At 36.9% G+C, this 21,550-nt stretch overlaps 1 protein-coding gene across 2 annotated transcripts in view; it reads right to left on the bottom strand.

The window, feature by feature from the left end:
- negr1 (neuronal growth regulator 1) overlaps window positions 1-21,550 on the bottom strand; it is a 168,476-nt gene that overhangs the window by 18,731 nt on the left and 128,195 nt on the right. The window contains exon 7 of one of the 2 annotated variants that reach the window (XM_044129575.1): window positions 15,833-15,874. The exons of the other annotated variant lie outside the window; for it this stretch is intronic. Within the exon in view, the coding sequence (XP_043985510.1) occupies window positions 15,833-15,874 (42 nt within the window). The remainder of the gene's footprint in view (window positions 1-15,832; window positions 15,875-21,550) is intronic. 2 annotated transcript variants of the gene reach the window in all.

The following is a 21,550-nucleotide window of genomic DNA, read 5'->3' as shown; positions in this document are numbered from 1 at the left end:
TAGAATTTGAATGAATCAATGACAAATGGATTCACTGAAAAGCTTAGCTGTTAGCCAGTCGGTTAAGAGGACAGACTTGCTTATTTTTCTGCTCTGTGTCAGGCGCCAATCTGTGCTTTGGCAAAGCCGTGTTGGGACGTGCCAAAAGGACAAGTACAACAAAGATTGTTATCTGTTAGGGGAGTTGTAGTTTGTCTGCTTCACAATAGACATTTCTAAACTGACATTGAACTAAATGCTTGAAGCGGAGGGCTCATGCTTTAGGATCAGGGGATGCAACAGATACTGATTAGATCATTTTTGTTAACACAATTCTTTACTGTTCACAAAAACTCAGCAGAACAACACTTTGGAATATTTCTAATAAAAAACAAAACAAACAAGCAAACTGAAAAAAATGCTTAAAATAATAACCACTCCATTTAGCTCACTACAGTAGCAACATGATTTTTGTCATTATGTGATGTCATATCAAAGAGAAACAACCACATTTAATTATTTGACATATTTGAACAAAAAAGGCAAAGAAAGTATAAGGTCTGAGGTATCTGATATGACTTGAAACTGGTTTAACTTTTTTTTTAAAAAGATTAGATATTATGATAAAACATGAACCAGGGGTCTCAATTTCACTTGTGTGCATAATGTTAATTTATTAATCATATCACAAATAGTTGGAAAATGTATCATTGAATATCAACTTGCTTCGATACAGAAATAGTTTCTGTGAAATACTAAAAAAATTATTTGTGCTGCAAGAACACATAATTAAAATATTGGTGTCAAAAAGTGGATACATTACAAACCTTTTCAATCCTTGGACTTGCAAGGAGCACCTACATCATTTTAGTGAAGCTGTGAAGTTTCCTGCATAATTAATTTTAATTTGAGGAAGATGATATAAAGCACTTCCAGCAATGTTTACTTCAGCTGTTGAAAGTAACAGCCCAGCCTCTCAGAATATGTATAAAAATATGCCATTCAGTGGCAGTTTGTGTTTTACACTTTGCTATTTTTTGAGATTTTTTTTTTTTTTGAGAAATTCAAACAGTTTGCTAGGATATTTTCCAACTGGTAACTGAAATACATTCTCGTCTAGTTTATTCATTTATTTTCTTATTCATTTATTGGTTCAGGACAAGTGGAGTCATTCTTTGATTAGTGGCTGTGATGGATTTTCATCTTAAATTGGTCTGTCATTTAAATCTTAACAAGAAAAGCACACTAATGGCAGATATTAGTGTGGAAATTGACATTCCTTGGAGTAGGATATGTTTTTCTGATTCCATTCCGAGTGTTGACTATTTGATTGTATGTCTTTTTTCTGATCTTTTTCAGTTTCTTTCTGTTAGGATGCAAATCTGGTGTTGTAGGCCCGCAGGGAGCCACCCACCATTGCTATGATCTCTACATGCTAGATGGTATTAGAGAGAACAAATATAGAGCAAAATGGTCTAATCTGATCTGCTCCTTTCAAAACAGCTCAGACAAGGAGTCTGGGATTCCTCACTGCTAATTAACATTGTCGTCTGTGACAGGCAGTGGACTTGTGAGATGCTCATCTCATTGATAGTTTCAGACGTATTACAGTAATACAGCGGGAAAGAGGGACTTGAATGAAAAAAAAAAAAGGGTCGTTCATCACTTCTGAGGCTGTTACAACCTTGGTGTGTTGAATCTCAAGATTACTTCACCAAAGACACTTCTCAGCACTTTGACTGACCTCAGTTTATCATTTGCAAATGTAAAGAGGGTGGATCCTTGTCAAAAGCCTTGAATAACTCATCATTTTAAAAGCTGGGGGAAATAATAAAGGGTTAATGGTTCCTTTTTGAAACCTTAGAGGCTTTACTGCTAAGTACTTGCATTTCCATTCCTCTCATGTACAAAAAGAGCTAAGGAAGAGACTGGGGAGCTGAGATAGCAGTTAACAGCACACGATGCATAAAAGTGTTTGTGTATTCAGGTGGTTTGTTTTACTGTTTATATGTGCATGTACATGCACGCGTCCCCCATTAATGCATTTCTCTATACACATAACAGCATACTCAAGTACTTTTACAGTGGGCGTGTGCATGTGGATGTGTTTGAGGTGGTTTTTAAATCTTTATTGGCCATAATAAAGAGTGACATGATTCCAAGTTACAGAGAGCCTTTAGTATTGGCAGAGTGAAGCCATGCTTTAGACATGCCAGAAGTGCCAAAAGGCTTCGAAATCGAGCCGATAGAACTAACCTTATTTAATGGGCAGACATCTGAGCCATTTCCCCCCAAAGAGAATGCCATTTCTGAATGTCATGACCTTTTCTAACCGTGTTTAAAATCCTCCAAGGTCGTTAAGGTGTTGTTTGTCAATAAAGCGAATTTGAAGACACTTGGGGAATGGTAAATGGGCAGAAGAATGACACACGTGAGCAGGTTTTAATGTACATACCATTGCATATTGTTGATCTGACTGAGCTGGTTTGATTATATCACAGTGATTGAAGCTGTGAAGGGGTGTGTGTGGGTGTGTCTGCGTGTGCAGGTTTGATGAACTTTAAAGCTAGGACACAGCCTCAATAGCATAACAAAGATGAAGTGAAAAGAACAACAGTGTTATCAGAGTGTGTGTGTAAAGACATCTGAGTGGCATTTGTAAAGTAATGAGGAGACCAGGCTTTTAAGGACAAAGTGCGGAATTGCCCTGACTACTAGGTCCTAGTTCAGACATCGCCCAGATAACAGTCTGCCAGAGTAAAACCACACTGTTCAATAGTTTACCCTGAAAGTGCAGAAAACCAAGACTGAAGATATAAGAGTAGATGGTAAAAGAAAAAATGGAAAGGGTGTTTATCAAAGGGCTTTAGAATTTGAGAAATCAATGGAGTAAAATCTTTGCTTTGTCAAAAGGTCATTGGGTTTAGATCCAGGTAATTGATAACAGAATGTTATTGAAGGTGAAACAAGCGCAGAACATAAATAGGATTTACTGAGAATCCCTCTGAATTCAGAAGAACAGGAAAGTGCTAAACTTCTGCTTAAAAACAATGGCAAATCATCCCCCCACCGCGTTTCCTTCAGTATGACCCTGCAGACAAAGTAGAAACCAAATATCTTTAGAGCGTGTGACTTTCAGCTGTTGTGATTAAAAATAACTTGATTTCATACTTGCCCAGAGCTGGAGGAAATGGACTTTAGTTGTAAACATTTCAACAATTTCAAAAGAATAACAAGGGTTTTTATGCTGGCATTGTGGCAGATGTTTCTTTGAGTAAGCAGTGAAAAGCAACTGTTTCTCTTAGTTCAAAGACCTAAACAAACAACTTTTGTTCAAATTCATTAAAAATGCTTCCAAAGAATACAATAACAAAATAAAACTCTTTATACAAATAAAATAAATAAAGTCAGCAAAAGTACTTATAATGGTAATATGAATATAAATTACTTTCGTACAGAAAAATTAAAAGAAATGTAGCGTTAGCGGGTGTCCTGATTACCATTTTTTTTGTCCCTGAAACTAGTCAGAGTAAAGTAAGAATATATGTTAGCAGATACAAAGAGTCAAGTTGGTATTTAAAGCGGTCACTTTCACACTACATACCAAAACCCCAATACCATTATTAAAAGTATTGTTACGTGTATGATATTTTTTTAATATAATATATATTTTATGAAAAGGATTTTGAACTTCCTTGTTGCTGAAATGTGTTATACAAATAAAGTTATGGATTAAAACATTTTTGGTACCTTTACATCTAGATTTTAAATAATAAATTAACATATAGATTTTAAGTAATAAATTAACATATAGATTTTTTTTTTATTTGGCTAGTAGCATACAATCATTTTTAATTTCTGAAATGAAGTTGAATTTGTTATGATGTACAACTTTAAAAGTGGACAGGTAATCTCTAACAGGAGATTTGACTGTACTTTTTTGAAGTGAAATAAATATGAAAAGCATAGGCAATAGATTGATAGATTATGACATAATCATTTAAAAACTTCAGTGTTAAGAATCATTTCAATAAGATTACGAAACATTTAAATAAGAGAATAATAACATGTTTCATTCTCATGTTCTTATCAGAGTAAGAACATGATCATCAATGGAAATTCCCCCAACTTGCATTTTATAGCACATATGGAGTTTCTCCTCATTGAATCCTACAGGTAGCTTTTTGGATGACAGCAGATTTGTCTCCTGAACCAGTAATGTTAACATTTACCTTGGCATTTCAGGTACATATTTTGAATAAGTACAGGGCGAGACACAGATCTGATTGCTGTTGAAAAAAATTGTATGTTGACAAAAGATTTGTGTGCACTCCACCTTCCTTTTTCCACTGCAGATGAATAAGAAACCTCAATGTTCTGAATTAGCAGTTTAGTGACATCTGGAAGTTCTCCATTTTTTTCGCTACAGAATGTTGCATGGCACACTTCGATCTGCACATAAACATTCTGCATATGTTCAGATATAAAAGGACACTGTATTTGTTTGGGACAGCTGTTTACCAAACACACAGGGCTTACATGGATATTTTTACTACAAATATGTGTACCATAAACTTTTAGTTATACTGGCATTGAAGTTCTATGAATAACCAACTGTCTTCCTCAATTTTGTAGTGAGAGATCAAAATTGTGTTTGATTTATGCAAAACAAGTCCAGTGCAATCTTTAATAGGAGCTGATTTTAAAAGCAATAAGTTACAGTAGCTCCACTTCCCAGATTTATTTTCAGCTAATTAGAACAGACTAATAGTTCTTTTGCTTCCAGTTCTTTATTAAACAATGAATTATAATCAGTCTATTCTTCTAGTAGCTAATGTAAAGGGGGAAATACTTGGTAAAGAGTAACTACATCATCTTGCTCACATTAGGAACATTTGTGCCTTTGATGTTAACATGAAAAAAAGCTATGACTGTAAGAAACTGAAAAAAAAAATCATGAATAGATAATTTCACTAGTTTGAATCACTCACTTTACTACGTTACGATATGCTTGTAATTCATACTCTCACCTTCAGATGACACAATGAAGGCTACTGTATAAATAGGATGATGTACAATTATCCAGCATATTTTTCTTGAACCATACAAACAAGGCAACTATATTACTCAACAGAACTGGGTTAAAAATACAGAGCTATACTCGACGTGAGCACAGAAATAAGAAATACTTGTATTAAAATATAATTTGAGCCATTTATTGCTGTAATGAGTGTGAGTCAGCTGAGGAACAACAAGAGTTTAGAACTGTGTCAGATGCGTTGGGTGAAAATCAGGAATATACACAACTCCAGCAGACATGGAGTTGTGTATACATACTGCTGCAAGTCCTTATTCCTGAAGAGTTTAATCCAAGAACCACAGTGATGCAGAGAAGACCTGCTTGTCTACTAACAGAGCGCAAAACAGCCCATTAACCACATTTTCAAAGACAAGGACCTGTCCAAAGCTCTTTCTCCGTTACTGCTGAAATTGCTCACTTTTTTTACCGTAAATTACACTTACTTAACTCCTCAAAGGAGTGCTTTTAGAAGTTGTAAGAGAGAGGAAAGACCCAAAGCCGTGCACAGTGTGAACTCACTACGATCTCCAAATTCGCCGAAAGGCCATCTTTTCTGATTTATTGTGGCCTACACTGTACGTTTGTGGCTTTCTTCAATCATCCCCCTTAATGCACTAACCATTAGAGTCTGTCCAGAAACAGAATATACCCTGGTGTCTCAATTATAGGCCAAGACTGAATCTCTACGGCAGCTGTAGAAGGAAATGACTATCCATTTTCTGCTTCAGCTCTCACACTCTGGCCACGGAGTCCTGCCTGTTGTTCAGAGCACCAAAAACTCATCTTTCCAACTGAATTGTCTTATTACTAACCCTGACTGCTGTGAAGGTGCCAATTAAAGTTAGCCTAAGATTTACATTTATTTTACAAAGCTCTGTAGTGCTCGTTCTCTTTGCAGCCTTGTATTATTTATTAACTTTTTATAACTATAAAACTTTCAGAAGTGGAAAAAAAAGAAATAAAAATCAGGCTTTTGAAAGCAAAGTTGTAAATGCAACATCAAATAACAGTGAAAGATGTAATAGATTTCAAGAAATTACAGTTCACTATGCGCTTTCATCTTTGGGTTGGATCTGGTGCTTTGCAAACTCTGAAAAGTTATACCAAGAAAAAAAAAAGTGACCAACAGGGATAAAAGAACTGCCTGCAATGAGAATTCAAATGGGATGTGGGAATAAACACATGAAAGAACAAATCTTTTTGGCAGAATTTAACAACGGCAAGGGCTCCAGCAGGAGTCAGTTTTGATATCCACTATGATTCTGTAATAAATACTGAGAAATATCCACGAAAGAGAAGATGACAGAAAAAGGCTGTTAAATAATTTTTGTATTCTTCTGAAGACACTTAGGGATCATTGAATATGCGAAAGCGCATTTAATGCTGCGTTTTGTCTCTGTGCATGCAGGACTGTCAATGTGACCACTTCTGCATTTAATGGCTGGCACCATTGAGTAGATGTGAAGTGGGAGAGATGATCAGACGTAGAAAGGAGAGACTGAATGAGGGAGCAACAGACAAAGCTGGCAAAAGACAGGTAGAAACAGAGCGGCTCTGACAGAGATGTGAGGTAAGTAAAATAATATGCTGACAGAGAGAGCGCGCCATGACCATTTATATAAGAGGCTGACAAACTGGTGAATGGCAGCCCTGAAAATGAGTGTGTGCAGAGAGCAGAGATGAACAGGGAAGGTTAAGTCCCATAAAATAAGGATATCTGTTCATGTAGTTAACATTAGAGGAATGGGAGGAAAGCAGGCCTCTGTGGATGACTAGTATGTTTTCTGAATACTTTATGAAAGTCTGGAAATTATTAGGAAAAAATTGATTAATGCTCAAGTACACCTTCACTGAGTGGATTAATTTTAATATCCCAGTGTGTTCAAATGCAGTCTTTTAAAGTGTGAACAACTTTGTTTGATGGAGCAATAAATATGAGTTTGGCATGTTTGATGTAACTGGAGTGAACATAATAATAATTTCAAAAATTTAGCCTCCACTGTGCTGTTTCTGCTGTCCCATTGATCAGCTCATGAATTGGAATATCATCAAAGAGTTAATTCATTTAGGAAATGTAATTTTAAAAAGTGAAACTAGATTCTTTACACACTGAGCCACATTTTTCAAGCTTTTGTCTCTCAAGCCAAAAAATAATGGAAACCCAATATTAAGTGTCTTGGTAAATTAGAATATCACATGGCACCATTAGAAAAAACATATTTTAAAAGAGAATCTATCATGTATTTTCTAGGCACACAGTGCCATTTAATTGCATAATCAAGTAACTATGTTACCTTCAGTTGGTATAAAACTGCTGTATATCAAGCACAACTTAAAGAAAATCTGACTTCACAATTTGCTGACTTGAGATCAGCCTTGGTCTCTTTCAGAAGTTCCTACTCTCTCTGACGCTCAGCTTTCAGCATGTCATCGCAACTTTCATTCTCATTTATAACTGCTCTTAGGAGCTTTCGACTGAGAAGCAGTTCTCTTGATAAGCTCAGGAGATTCTCATGCTCCCTGAACCACTCTTTCACAATTTGAGCCCGATGAATCCTGGCATTGTCATCTTGGAATATGCCCGTTCCATTTGGGAAGACAAAATCCATTGATGGAGTAACCTGGTCATTCAGTATATTCAGGTAGTCAGCTGACCTCATTCTTTGGGCACACAATGTTGCTGAACCTAGACCTGACCAACTGCAGCAACCCCAGATCATAGCACTGCACCAGACCAAACAATGCAGATGAGCTGAAAGTCTCTTCTTACCCTGATGCAACATTAGCTCTGGAACAGGGTAAATCTGGACTCATCAGACCACATGACCCTCTTCCATTCCTCCAGAGTCCAATCTTTATGCACCCTAGCAAACTGAAGCCTTTTTTTCTGTTTAGCCTTACTGATTAGAGGTTTTCTTACAGCTAACCAGCTGTTCAATCCCAACCCCTTGAGTTCCCTTCGCATTGTGCGTGTGGAAATGCTTTTGTGTTCACAATTAAACATACTCCTGAGTTCTGCTGTTGTTTTTCTTCGATTTGATTTGACCAAATGTTTAAGTAATCGTCGATCACAATCATTCAGGATTTTTTTCTGACCACATTTCTTCCTGGAAGACGATGGTTCCCCACCATCCTTCCAGTTTTTAATGATGCGTTGGACAGTTTTTAACCCAATTCTAGTAGTTTCTGCAATCTCCTTTGATGTTTTCTCTGCTTGATGCATGCCAATGATTTGACCCTTCTTAAACAGACTAACGTCTTTTCCACGACCACAGGATGTGTCTTTTGCCATGGTTGTTTAAGAAATGAGGAGTTACTCATTGCATCAGCTGGGGTTAAATAACTTGTTGCCAGCTGAAAGATAATCGCCTATGCAGTACTTATCCAATAGGAGGCTTGTACCTATTTGCTTAGTTAAATCCAGGTGGCGACTTTTATTTTGGCCAGGCAGTGTATGTTACCTTCAGTTGGTATAAAACTGCTGTATATCAAGCACAACTTAAAGAAAATCTGACTTCACAATTTGCTGACTTGAGATCAGCCTTGGTCTCTTTCAGAAGTTCCTACTCTCTCTGACGCTCAGCTTTCAGCATGTTATCGCAACTTTCATTCTCATTTATAACTGCTCTTAGGAGCTTTCGACTGAGAAGCAGTTCTCTTGATAAGCTCAGGAGATTTGCAGTTCCCCCAGGTGTTTGCTTATTGCTGCTGCCACTAGTCTGCAGAAGCTAAAATGGTAAGGTGTTATAGGAATAGGAGCGGAAACTCGACTGGAGACTGCAGATCCAAGGAGGAGCCATGTTGAAATTGGCCTATCTGGGGGTTATTGTCAAGAAGAAGATGAGGCACCAGACCAAACAATGCAGATGAGCTGAAAGTCTCTATTGAAGCAACATTAGCTCTCTCAATACTTTTTAAATTGGTCTTTCATAAGATTCAAATTTTCTGAGGGACTGAATTGTGGATTTTTATTACATCTAATCCATCATCAAAATTGAGTACTGTAAGTAAATAAATACTTTAGATATATTATTGCATGTAATAAATTTCTATGTAATATGGCTAACACATAGTGAATGGAATGATGGTTAACTTCTTTTTATTTAAAAACACATTTGTATCAAACTATGGGGGTCTCTGCCCATGACCATGAAAAATTTTTCTTGATCAAAACAACATCACAGGATGAAGACCAAACTTTAAAGGTCTGAAACAGCTTTCAATCTTAGTTTTATTCACTATATTTAAATATTTCTTAAAAAGTTAACTTAGGAATGATGCTACTTAACTTCAAAGCTGGCAAGGTAAATGGCAAAAATAAAATAGGAGAGAGGAAAGGGACATCACTTTGTTTTATAGAATCCTATAAGCAGAATGAAATACAAAGTCTACTTTAGTGCGGCTATTTCCCAAATTAGGTAAATGTGTGAGATAGTGCACTGTAATAAAAAGCTAGAGCATCAACGGCAAAGCAGACTCTTGCTTGTAATGACTATTATTACACAAACAACTGCACACAGATCTAACCCGATTAATACTCATTAGAAAGAAAACAGAGGATCATATGGCAATCTTATTCTCAGATTACAGTAATTGCTTTCGTTTAATGAAAACACATTTACACAGTATGGTAAAGCAAATGTATTCAAAAGGAAAACTGTTGATCAATTAAATTAACTCTGGCAAGCTTTGATATTTCTGAGAATCATGCCATAAAGCTGCTCAGAGCAGTAAAATTAGCCTCACAAAGTGCCGGATGCATTTGCCTGTATGTGCATTATGCATATTTTACATGCAGACAATGGAGGCTTTTGTGTTTCTGTTTACTTTTCATTAGAAATAGAATGCTCATTTGAGTGAAAGGAGATGCAGGTCTTACTTCAAGCATACTTATGCGCCTTTCCATCCTATCATTTCAAGAAGATTTGTCTTTTTTTTTTGTGATTGGAGAAGCTTGCAGGCTTCTAGGTCCACAGGACAAAATCCATTGTCTATTTACATCGTCCAGGGATCAAGGGGTCAAGTATGATGGATGATATGCCATCTGCTTATCAGACTCTTCCAGAGGTGATAGTGGAGTTAGCACTCAGTAAAAATGAAGGTCAGCATATCAAGTCAAAACAAACCATGCGGGCCAGGAGCTGAGGTGGAGGTGCTCTGAGGGTGTGGAAGTTGTTTGCACGGTTCTTGATCTTGCTACCATATAACTGATAAGGCTGGGAGAAAATGCACCGCCAAAAAGGATTATCTGTGGGTAGCTCAGCGTGTCTGGCAACAAGCATGCCGGGTGAAGTAGATGCTGGTTTGTTTGCCTTAGAATCTCCTCGAGAGGTTCAGCACAATGGCTTCAATGAGTCCAGTCCTCTTGGATGTACGGCACAAGCCCACTCATTGGAGACCTCAGTAAAAGCTTGTTGACTCACGATACGCCATCATATTCAATAATTCATAAGTGAAATGTTTTTATGTACACATTATCCAGGAGTGACTCACAAACCCCAGCAGTTAGCAGTCGCTTTCGCTATTACACATAATTGACACTTGACATGACTTAACAACAGCACTTTTGGCTTGTGTATCTGACTTTAGACATATAAATGAACAATATATATTTGTATTGCTAAAACCAAAACCTTTCTGAGCTGTCTGTTAAAAAGCAATCTCCCCAGTTCAGAGGTCCTGTGTGGATTAGCTACTAGCAAGAAAGTTATACACAACACCTATATTGTCTACTTCAGCCTCCCTAATGCTTTTGGATCTTTTGTATGATCAGTACCTCTAATATTGTTGATTTATATGGTTGGTCACTATACTGAACCAGAATCAGAGACCACGTAAATGCTAAGGAAATCATCATAGGTATTTCAAGTTAGTTACTTGATCAAGGAATACTGGAAAACTTTGCAGCAAAGGATATATAATTATTGAGATGGTTTAATCATGTACAACTACAACAAAATGTGCCTTAACCCTTTAACTTCCATGAGGATGTCCCCATTGATCAGCATGTGACAGTATTTGGGGTGACAGTTAAAGGGTTAAGAAAGTTTTTATCAGATAAAAGTATGAAACAAGAACAAATGATTAGAAACAAAAATACCTGATAAATTTCCCATTTTAGGTCATAAATATACATTTAATTGTACAAGCTTTACATGGTTCCAAGGATAATTTGATTAACACTTCATCCCAAGCCTGGAGCTGAGAGAGAGACTTGAATTTCTGAAATGTTCAGAAGAACACTTGATTATCTCTTTGGTGTTTTGCCCTTGACATTGAAATGAAACAAGATGCATGGCATTCTGTCAGTCTAACGCAATAAGTGCAAGGTCTAATAAGGCTGGTAATCTATAGGGTTTTTTTAGATGCTTTGCAAAGATGGAAAGCAATGTGTGTCTGCAGTTCATATTTTATCTCATTCTGTGGGCTTTGCTCCATCATTTACATTTTTTATGGGTTTCTCTCAAACATATCCAGACATCGGCTTTCAGCTCATTGATCTTTTTCCTCTCATCTCCTTAGGCTTCATGCTGGGTCGAAGGAAGGGCAAGTAAATGCTTATAAATAATGGTAGACACATCAACCTTTTAAGATGCAGACCATCTTCAACCTTTCAGTGATTACTTCTATGAAAATGTACAAATGACAACTTTTCTTTTTCTTTTGAAGCAGAAGAACAAATAGTAATTCGAGTCAAGTTGGATGAGGATGCTCTTTCTTTCCCTAGACTCTCAGTGTGCAAATTTAAATCATGACGGAAGCTAAAATGAAACACTGAAGAGTTAAATTATGTTAAATGCTCATATCATTCAGGTTGCCAGCGGAGTTGGGCCTTGATAAACAATAGTTGTGACTCAGCACAGTTATGAGAAGACTACTTTTACCAGCTGCCAGTGATTCGTGTAAATAAACAGAGGTAGCAGTGTATAAGAGTGCATGCTATAATCACAGATCTACATTTCATTTGGCTGACAGGGTGGCATCAGGCCAGCTGCTTTACAGTGTTTCAGCTGGGTTTTATGTTTTGGGAAATGTACATAAATCAATTTGTTAAAATTAAGAAAAGCATCCGACCTTCTATTCCATTAAATTAAAAGCAACTAAGACTAAGTCCAACCAAAAACCTAGGAGGCCAAGAGAGGGCCCGTAAAAAGCAACAGGCATGCTTCACTTTGCAGAATACATTATGAGGAAAGAACGTTAAGAGGAAATATTGAGGCAACAGCTCAAGATATGAGCCAAGATGTTCAAGCTTGGTAGCATTGTCCATTTGTCTTCCAAATGGACAATGACCCTAAGAATACCAATAAACAAGTGACATAAGGATAATAAAGGCAATGTTTTAAAGTAGATACTACAAAGCTCTGATGCTAATTCATAGAAAATGTATGGGAAGAGCTGAGTTGTGTAAAGAATAAGTTACTTTACATTAATGACTGACTTGCACCAGTTCTGTCACAAGGAATGGGATAAAATTCAAGTTAATGCGATAAGCATGAAAGGCTGCATAATACATTTGATCAAAGTAACACAGAGTTTAAAGATAATCCAGGCAAATACAAATAAAGTACATAAACAACTGAGTTTAAAAGAAGTTAAGTTGTCAAAAATGCATAAATCTTGCCCATTATTCTGGCATATAATATATAGAAAATAATTAATATTTGGTCTGATTTAATGTCAGAAAAAAAAGATATAGCGTTATAGCGTAGTTAAACCTCCAGTTTCATCTGTATAAGCAGGAGATACTTTGCTTAGGTCTGCTTAGAAATAAAGAAGACAGTCCTGTAGTCTCTAAAAATGACAAATCCTGACTACTAGCACCACATTTTGTCATTTTTACACTTAAGCCTTTCATGGCTTAAACAAATGATATAGCATGTCACTTGATGGGCTTTTCTGTGGCTGCTCAGTATCATCCCAATAATATGACAGGCTAAGAATGTTTGGTGTATCATAAAAGCAAAACAACAACATCCCATGCACACCGATACAATCCTTTCAGCAAGAATTGTGGGCTGGGTGGCTTTAGTTTTTTTGTCTGAACACAAAAGCGCCAGTATCACCCACAGTCATTTCTTGTCTTCTTTTGTTTCTGACGGTCAACTCACGACAGCTCCAAACATCATGTTGCAAAAGATAGCAATGTTAGGATTGATTAGAAGGGAGACAAGTGAACTCATGTTGCTGTTTCACGCTGTAGCCAAAAGAAAAAAGGAAAATAATAATAATAAAAAAAACAACAACATCTTTCTCGTCGTTTTACATAAAGAAAACTCATTCTCTATATAATCTTTAATGTGACTACCACTATGCTTTATGAGGCGACACAACAGTGGTATCGATAAACTCTTAATGGCAACAACGAACATTTTCTGAAACTACTCTTTGACTCAGGGTTATCACATGTAGAGGAGTGAATCTGAATGTAGAGCTGAGGAGAAGAGAGCAATAAGTGTGACAGTTCTGGCTGAGTGGGAGTCAGAGGAGGTGAGGGGCCACAGCTGGCTTTGGCTACGGGCTTGTTGACTGTTGAGGCGTCTGATGGCAGTGGGCACAAATAAACGGCTGCACTGCTCTGTCTTGCTCTTTGGTGGGATAAATTGGTGGCTGAATGTGATGTCCATCTGCCACAGTTCATCATAGAGTGAGGAGGAGGAATTATTTAGAACACTGATCATCTTCTTCCTCTCGGTTCTCTGATTTTGATTTGACTGCAGTGCCATACCCAAGGGTCTTGTGTCCTCTCCTGATGAGGGTACTGTCTACTGACCATTGACTTTTGTTGGCCATTCTTGTCAAAGGTGATAACAGATGCCAGGACTCCAGTCTCCTTGCTCCATGGGTTTGTATATTGTATATTCAATCTTATAGATATAAGCCATAAATTGTTGTGAAAGATGAAGCGTGAAATTGTACATCTTTATGCCGTGGTAAGGTCAATACTGTAGCTCACTGAAGTAAGTTCCATGCTTTTGTAACAAACAATTTGTTATAATTGTTTTGAATTGTCAGACCATTTTGAGTAAATGCCACTTAACTGTTTAGACACATATAATCAAGTGTCTTTAAGCAAACTATATTTAATGGCGCAAAAGTATATGAAATATTACATTTGTCGGTACTGTTTGTTTAAATATCAAGGAAATTGATGACCTATTGAAAAAGCTAAATTCTTGTCTATGTTAAACATTGTTGGCTGATTGAATAGTTTTTTGTTGTTGTTGTAATAACTACTGGCTCAATATTATATACTCAATATTAATATACTCAATATTAAAAAAACTTGAATGGTTCATGTCTATCTTTAAAAGATTAGTTATTTATTTACATAAAATAGGTTTCGTAATGATGCACATCATTCTTTCTTAACATCTTTATCTAGATGTTAAGAAAGCAAAATAGTCTGTCTACAAAACATATCTAAATTATATAAACAATAGAGAGGACAAAGTGCCAACGATGAGTATTGGTAATCTAAACTAATTCCCGTTTTAGTTAGAGCACCACCACCATAAAAAAAAAAAAAAAAAAAAAAAAACTTAAAGCAACTTGGAAAAAAAAAAAGGAACATTGACCCACTGTGTGAGTTTATCTTAATGACTGAAACCCCTGGTGTTCCTCTGGACCATGAAATTGTCATTTGTCCTGCAAGGGCTCTATCAAATGAAAGTTAAGGGCCATGCAGGGCCGCTTTTTTGTTGATGAGATAATTTGGTCTTGTGCTTGTGATCCCACTAAATCTCCATAGATAATTACATTCGAAATTTGTCCCGATCCACTAAAGTGATTGCAAAATGACAATAAAAAAAAACAATTAAAAAAAAAAAAAAAAACACTTAATAAATTAATCGTGCAATAGGACTTATTGCATGTGGTTATGTGGAAACTATTAAATGCTGGTTTAATTTTAATGTGTCTTAGCCACAGACAGCCTCTCGGTGTGTCTGTGTTTTTGACACATGGAAAGTATTAAGCAAAAATAATGTAACCGGCAAAAGAGATTACATTCTGAGACTTCCTTAAAACCATTACAAAGGGAGTAAAGACGACCAGGCAGAGGGGATTACTCTTGGCTGGAATGTGGAAGCAGCGGAATAGAGCAAGGAGGGGAAACAAGGGTGACATTGAAAGTGTAGCAACGACAAGAGCACAAGCAGAATATCAGGTGAAAGACAGTGGCAAAGCGCCAACTGATTGTTCTAGAAACAAGGAAAGAACAGAAAGAAAATGTATAGAGAGAAGTAAAAGAAATGTGAGAGGAAGAGTATTGGACAGGAAGGGAGTGATAAAGGAACAAGGACGTCAAGAGATTCAATCTTACAACCAAGGCCCTTTACCACCGACAGTGTCCTGCCTGTGACGTGTACTGCAGGGAGTGGTGGTAAAAAGCCAGAAAGAGAAGAAGACGAAGGCATTAGCATTATGAAAAGCAGCAAAGACCCAAAACAAATATGGAACTGCCACTGGATGTTACTGCTTGCTCCACAAAAGGGTGGTGGTGATGGGGGCTGTAATGAAAGGTAGGGGGCATAAAGCTGCAATGACACAGGCTGCAGGTAGTAAATGTGGCCAGATTAATAGCTAAACAAAAATGAGCAAATAAATGCAAATAAAATCAACAGATGACATAAATAAAGCTGTACACCCAGCAGGCATTCCAGCCAGCCAGCTGAAATTAACCAAGATGGAGGGGAGGAATCTGACTAGGGTTAGTATGAGGCAGCGGACCTCTTTACTAATCTGGTGTACAGTATAGTGACATATACTGACCTGGGCTTGAGACAGCACTAGTGGTGGTGGGCTCAATAATTGCTACAGGGGAGGAGAGGAGGGGAAGAGGGAGGGGAAGGGAAAGAGGACATTCATGTATTATTAACAGAATGGAGACGTAAAATAAAAAAGAAAAATGCATGCAAGGACAAAAAGGACAGGGAATGGAGACAAACCCTCACCATGCAATAAGGACTAAAGTCTCTGTAGCAAGATGCAGCTTTTACATGCTCATAAACAACATGTTTACTGCCCCAATGCTCTGAGATTTGCATGAATTAAAAATAAAAATAATAATAATAATAATAGTAATAATAAAAGAAATAGATGAACCCTGGAGCTGTTGCTGCTTCAAAACTCCAAGGAGATTTCTAGGCAATGTGAAATCCTACTTCTGGTTTGCTAAACAAGGACATATTCTTTGCTTTGATGGTTGAACACACCAACCTCTGGAACCACCCTATAATTTCAACAGCACTTCTTGGGTCGTGCTGTTCTACTTAAATCACATCTTTCTCTGTCACAGATTCAGCCACCAGTTTTGATTTTGTCATCCTTTTTAGGACGTGTGAAGTGACTAGAGAATGAGCAGAAAATGGGGAACTTGAAGTCTGTGTTTGATCCCGCAGAGGAATGAAGTCAGGAGGCTCAATCTGATTAACTTATGAACTCATTTCAGGCTGAGCCACTGGTGGCATTTGAGTGATGGAATAGTGTGAGACCATGAAATGTTCAACCCAGTGTGTCAAAACCAAGCCTGAGAGGGCCCTTTCCTCCCTAAATCAATGGGTAAAATGTCACAAAAGTAGGTCTTATACTTGATCTTGCCAAGAGTTAGAAATATCCATGTAGATTGTAGCTTATTTAAACAGAGATATACAATTACTGACAACTTTATTAAATACATCTGTTATATTGCAAAGAAGCAAACAAATCAGCAACCCGGCAACAATGACTTGCTTATGCTCTAATCGACCATCACAACAGGGACAAAAGGATATTAAAGGGGGTTTTTTAATGGCATGATTGTTAGTGAAAATGAGAAAATATCAGGTGAGGAAAAGATATGTGGATGAAAATGCATTATTGATGTCAGGACAAAATTATTGCATGGTCACAATACAAGAAAAGCCAAGAAAAAGCATAATATCGTCTCTGAACATGGAAAACCTGAATCAGATGGGCTATAAGAGAAGAAGACGATACGGCGTATGAGTCCTGTCAGCTAAGAAGAGGAAACTGATGCTACCTTTCTCACAGCCTCATGAAAATCAGACAATAATAGATGTCTCCTGGTCTGACAATTCTTTGTTTTAGTTATGACGGACAGACTTTGCCAAAAACAACATGAGAGCATGAATCCATGCTGCTTAGTATAAATGTCTCAGTGTGGTGGTTATGATGCAATGGTATGGAAGTTGTTGTCTTGAAACACTTGGGGCCCCTTAGCATCTGTTACGCATCATTTGTCAGTTAAATGCTGCAGCCTACCTGAGTTGTCCACCTTTTTTTAACTGTACTGTATCCATCTTCTTATGACTTTGGAGCATTGCGTCATCCTGTAGCGTTCAAATCACCTCAGACTGGTTTGTTAAACACAACCATCCATGTCACCATGGGCTTACCAGATCTTGGTCCAAAAAACACCTTTGGAATGTGGTGGAACAGAGGATTTGCATTTTTTATATGCAGCCAACTAATCTGCAATAACCGCTATCATTTCCATATTAACAACATCTCTTATTACTATTACTACTGAAAAGAATATGACTTTAAATTGTTGAAGTGAGCTGTTGCATCGAGTCCAGGCAAGAGAGCAGAGGCACACTTTAACTCTCCATTTTATTCCATTTACATGGGACCTCAATATGGCAATTTCCATTTGCAGTCCAAAATAGATGGTCAGTGGAATTCTCAAAATCTGACCATCTGTGTCACTTTCTTGTAGTGCTTAACAACTGTGTAATGACTGTGTTCTTGTTAAACAGACTACTGTTTTGCCAACAACAATAAACTGTTTGCTTTCATTTCATTTTGTTTCATCATTCTGTCTGAAGAAAAAATTGTGAAGGAATAAGTGCTCGTATATGAAATTATATGCCTTTCACCCTTGGTATATAGTGGAAGAAATGGTCAGATTTATCTTTTTTTCCACAAATGTTTCTACTTTAAGTACTCCTTGGGGAGCCGATAGGCGGAAGCAGTTTCTTTTCAGTCCTTTTCTTCAAAAAGCCAAGCTGGTACTATCTGATTAATACTTGAGAATGAATTTGCCAGTGAATCATTTCATGAGCTCTCAGACACTCCTCCATTACCATGGAGCATATCTTTTGACATACAATCTCTCCCTCATATAGCTCCACTCCGACTTTAACTGTTTCACTCATTCAAGAGAGCAACACATCATTTTACATACTGTAGACACATTTCTTTGTTGTGTACAGCCTGCTCGCTTGAAAGACAAGGCACATTTTGTCGTGATCTGTGTTTTTTGAGTTCTCTGTGTTGTCCTGTCTCCCCTTGATTAGTTCCCAGGTGTGTCTCATTCCCTGATTACCTCCCGTGTATTTAGTGTAACCTGTGTGTCTGTGTCTTCGTTGAGTCCTAACGTCACTTTCCAATTCCCCGTCGTCGTTTGTGGTTTGCCGTTTTCTTTGTCCCTCGTTTATCTGTTGCTGAGCCTCTGTGTTTCCGCTCAACTGTGCCGCCAGGATTTTGGGACTGTCTGGATCTATTTTCTGTGCATTATTCTTCATTAAATCACCTTTAATCAGCATTTTGCCTCACCTCCACTCACCGAATCATGACATATTTTTAAAATCTATTATCTTTCAAGCTGTCTAATGTATTTTTGTTAAATACAGATGCAATGATATATGAGATGTATAGGACATAAACCATAGCAAATTATATTAATGTCAGAGCTAGGAAGGAAGTCCACTTCAAATGTATTAGGGTGTCTAATACATTTATTTTCATCAGGAGAAGGAGTATTGAATGACTAGTAATAATCAGTATTAGAGAATTGAGTAATGGAACCCTCAAAAGCAACATTGCTTGACAAAATACACACAAAGTTAACCAAGATTGTTATTCTTCCTACCATGGATCTCTTCGCAGTTTGGCGGGTAGACAAACAATATTTAATTGAAAAGAAATGACTTCTTTGCTCATATACAAATGTGATGTTGCAATCACATCTTTAAAGTTAAACATGCCTGAAACCACAAGCACACAAATTTATTGCTAACAATTAGCACTGGTGCCATGATGACAGATTTAAAAAGATCCACAACTAGCTGTAACATTAAGACTCTATTTGAGAAACATTTATTTCAGATGTAAAACCAATAAATAAAAATACTGAAGGCCGTTGTAAGTTTTTATAATTTTAAATAAAATATATTCACAAATTGGTTACACTGCAATGCATCCTGGGTAATAATGTATGTGAGGTAATATATAGCCAGCTCCGGTCAGACAGAATGAGGAATTTTTTTGTATTTAGAAATGTTCAGGCCCTTCAATTAAATGGGTCAAATCATACTAATGATAGTACAATATTGACATAAATATACCAGATTAAGCAAGATGCTAATTTCTATTGATAGAACTATAAACAGACAACAAAGTACGGTACATTTTCCCATTTCGTGGAATAGTGTGTCAAATAATAAAATATCCATATGCTTCAATTTAAACATGAATTCAATGTTTTCTAATTTGTTTTGATTTTGTATTACCTTCTGCTAATAGCTAATAGCTCTAGCTAATATAGTAAACAGAAGATCACAAGCAGATCCCATTTGTCTATTGCGAGAGATACAGTATCTTGGCAAAACAGCAAATAAGAACATTAAAGCAGTTGACCTTAAACCAGTTTTGTGGGCTGGCCCTATCCACCTTAAAGGCTCAAATCCACTATGACCTACCCACATCATTGGTCCAGTAGGTGAAAACATGGTGACCTCCATAGGTTTAAAATATAAAAATGGCATTTTTGAAGTAATTATGAATTGTGGATCTCTTTAAACTGCAAATACTAGCATGTACAAGCATCAATAAAGTATTTAAATACAAGCTTATACAACTTAATCTCTAAGGGAAACATTAACATTTTGTACCTGAGTTGTGGGACAACACCATAGAGTCAAATTGTTACAGAGCCTACTCAAGAATAAAAGTGATGGGGAGAGAATCTAAGATGGAAATTATTATGACATTAAGGTAAAAAGTTCAAAAGTAATGTGGACCAGCGCGAGAAGTCTTTGTTTGACCCATCTTTATTACAATACCAAGAAAGGTGTTCATTGGGTTATAGATCAAGAATGTCTTGAAATTATAAGAAAAACTAGTAGGTAAAGATCTGTTGCATATAAAATAGTTGGAAAACTCACCGTCTCCGGTGGCACTAATTAGCTTTTGCCCATCACTTGAGGCAGAATAAAGCCTCTTATTTGAGATAAACTTTTGCCCTGCTGTCTGAGCTTTTGCACAAGTCTACCCTTTTAACTTTGGTTTTCTTTGATTTATTTTTCTTTTTAAACTTTGGAGTTTGTTTCTTAAGAATTCTCTAACTTTCTAATGATTTTCGTCAAGCTTCAGATAATTTCTTTAAACATCTGACAACAGAGAGGCTACATAGCTTCACTGTTGTTTTAATTTCTGCTCAGATTTGGATAGGGATTTAAATGAAGTTCTCAGAATTACTCAAAATGTAACTTTGCATAAACCTATTAATAAAGAAAACAAGGAAAAAGATCAAATAATTTAATCAATAATACTCATTGGAAATTCACCTAATCACATCACAGTGATCTTTAGTCTGAGGCATTTTAGGCATCCAAGAAATGTTTACTAATAAAAATATATGTAACCAAATTAAAGGCAATGCTTAGGAAGTAACATTTATTCCTATTTCCATTTACCAGATAAGTAATACTTAAACATCCACCTGACTTACGCCTCAGTGATGATAGAACAGTAGGTTGTAAAGTCTGTATTTTAATGTGAGCCAGCTAATTAGTTATTGGTCCAATGTGATTTTTTTAATGCTGGCCAGTGAATGTATAATCTTTTGGGCACACACAAGAATGAATCGTCCAGGGACAAAGGTCCCTATGGCAGTACATCTTGCCTCCTGCCAGACTCAACAAGGGTGGGTGTGGTGTGGGTGCACATAAAGCCCAGTGCCTGCTGGGCTTCTAAATGAACACTCAGCTTCAGTACCAAAGTATCAAACATTTCCTTATTGCCATGAACAGGAAAATGTTAATGGATTTTCTGATTGCCTAAATATGAAAATGGGAACCCTGAAAATAAAAGGTGAATGTTGCAGTGAGCATAAGCATAAGAATAGGGACACTGCTACTTCCAAATATTGAACATATATATGGTGAACGTAACTTTTATGTTAGTATTTCAAAAATAAAGCATCTCAAAGATGTCGAGTCTATAAACTTTGCATTCTTCTTATACAAGCTAAAATCTAACAGTGTTATTTCATAGTACAACAATGTGGGAAGCACAGTTGAGTCGGAGAGCAACATCACCTCTCCATCCAATCCCTACAAATTTCTTCAGCATTTTAAGCTGTTATCAAACATGCCCATGTTTCAGGTTTCACCTTTAGCACCCTATCCTCTGCACCTCTGCTCTATGACTCAGGTACAATCACACAGTGTGGGAATAAACAACATCATCAGCAACAATGGCAGA

The sequence above is a fragment of the Gambusia affinis genome, linkage group LG10 (genome assembly GCF_019740435.1).
Source record: "Gambusia affinis linkage group LG10, SWU_Gaff_1.0, whole genome shotgun sequence".
Lineage (NCBI taxonomy): Eukaryota > Metazoa > Chordata > Actinopteri > Cyprinodontiformes > Poeciliidae > Gambusia > Gambusia affinis.
The sequence above is the reverse complement of the archived record's forward strand: the minus strand, read 5'-3'. Positions and strand labels throughout refer to the sequence as shown.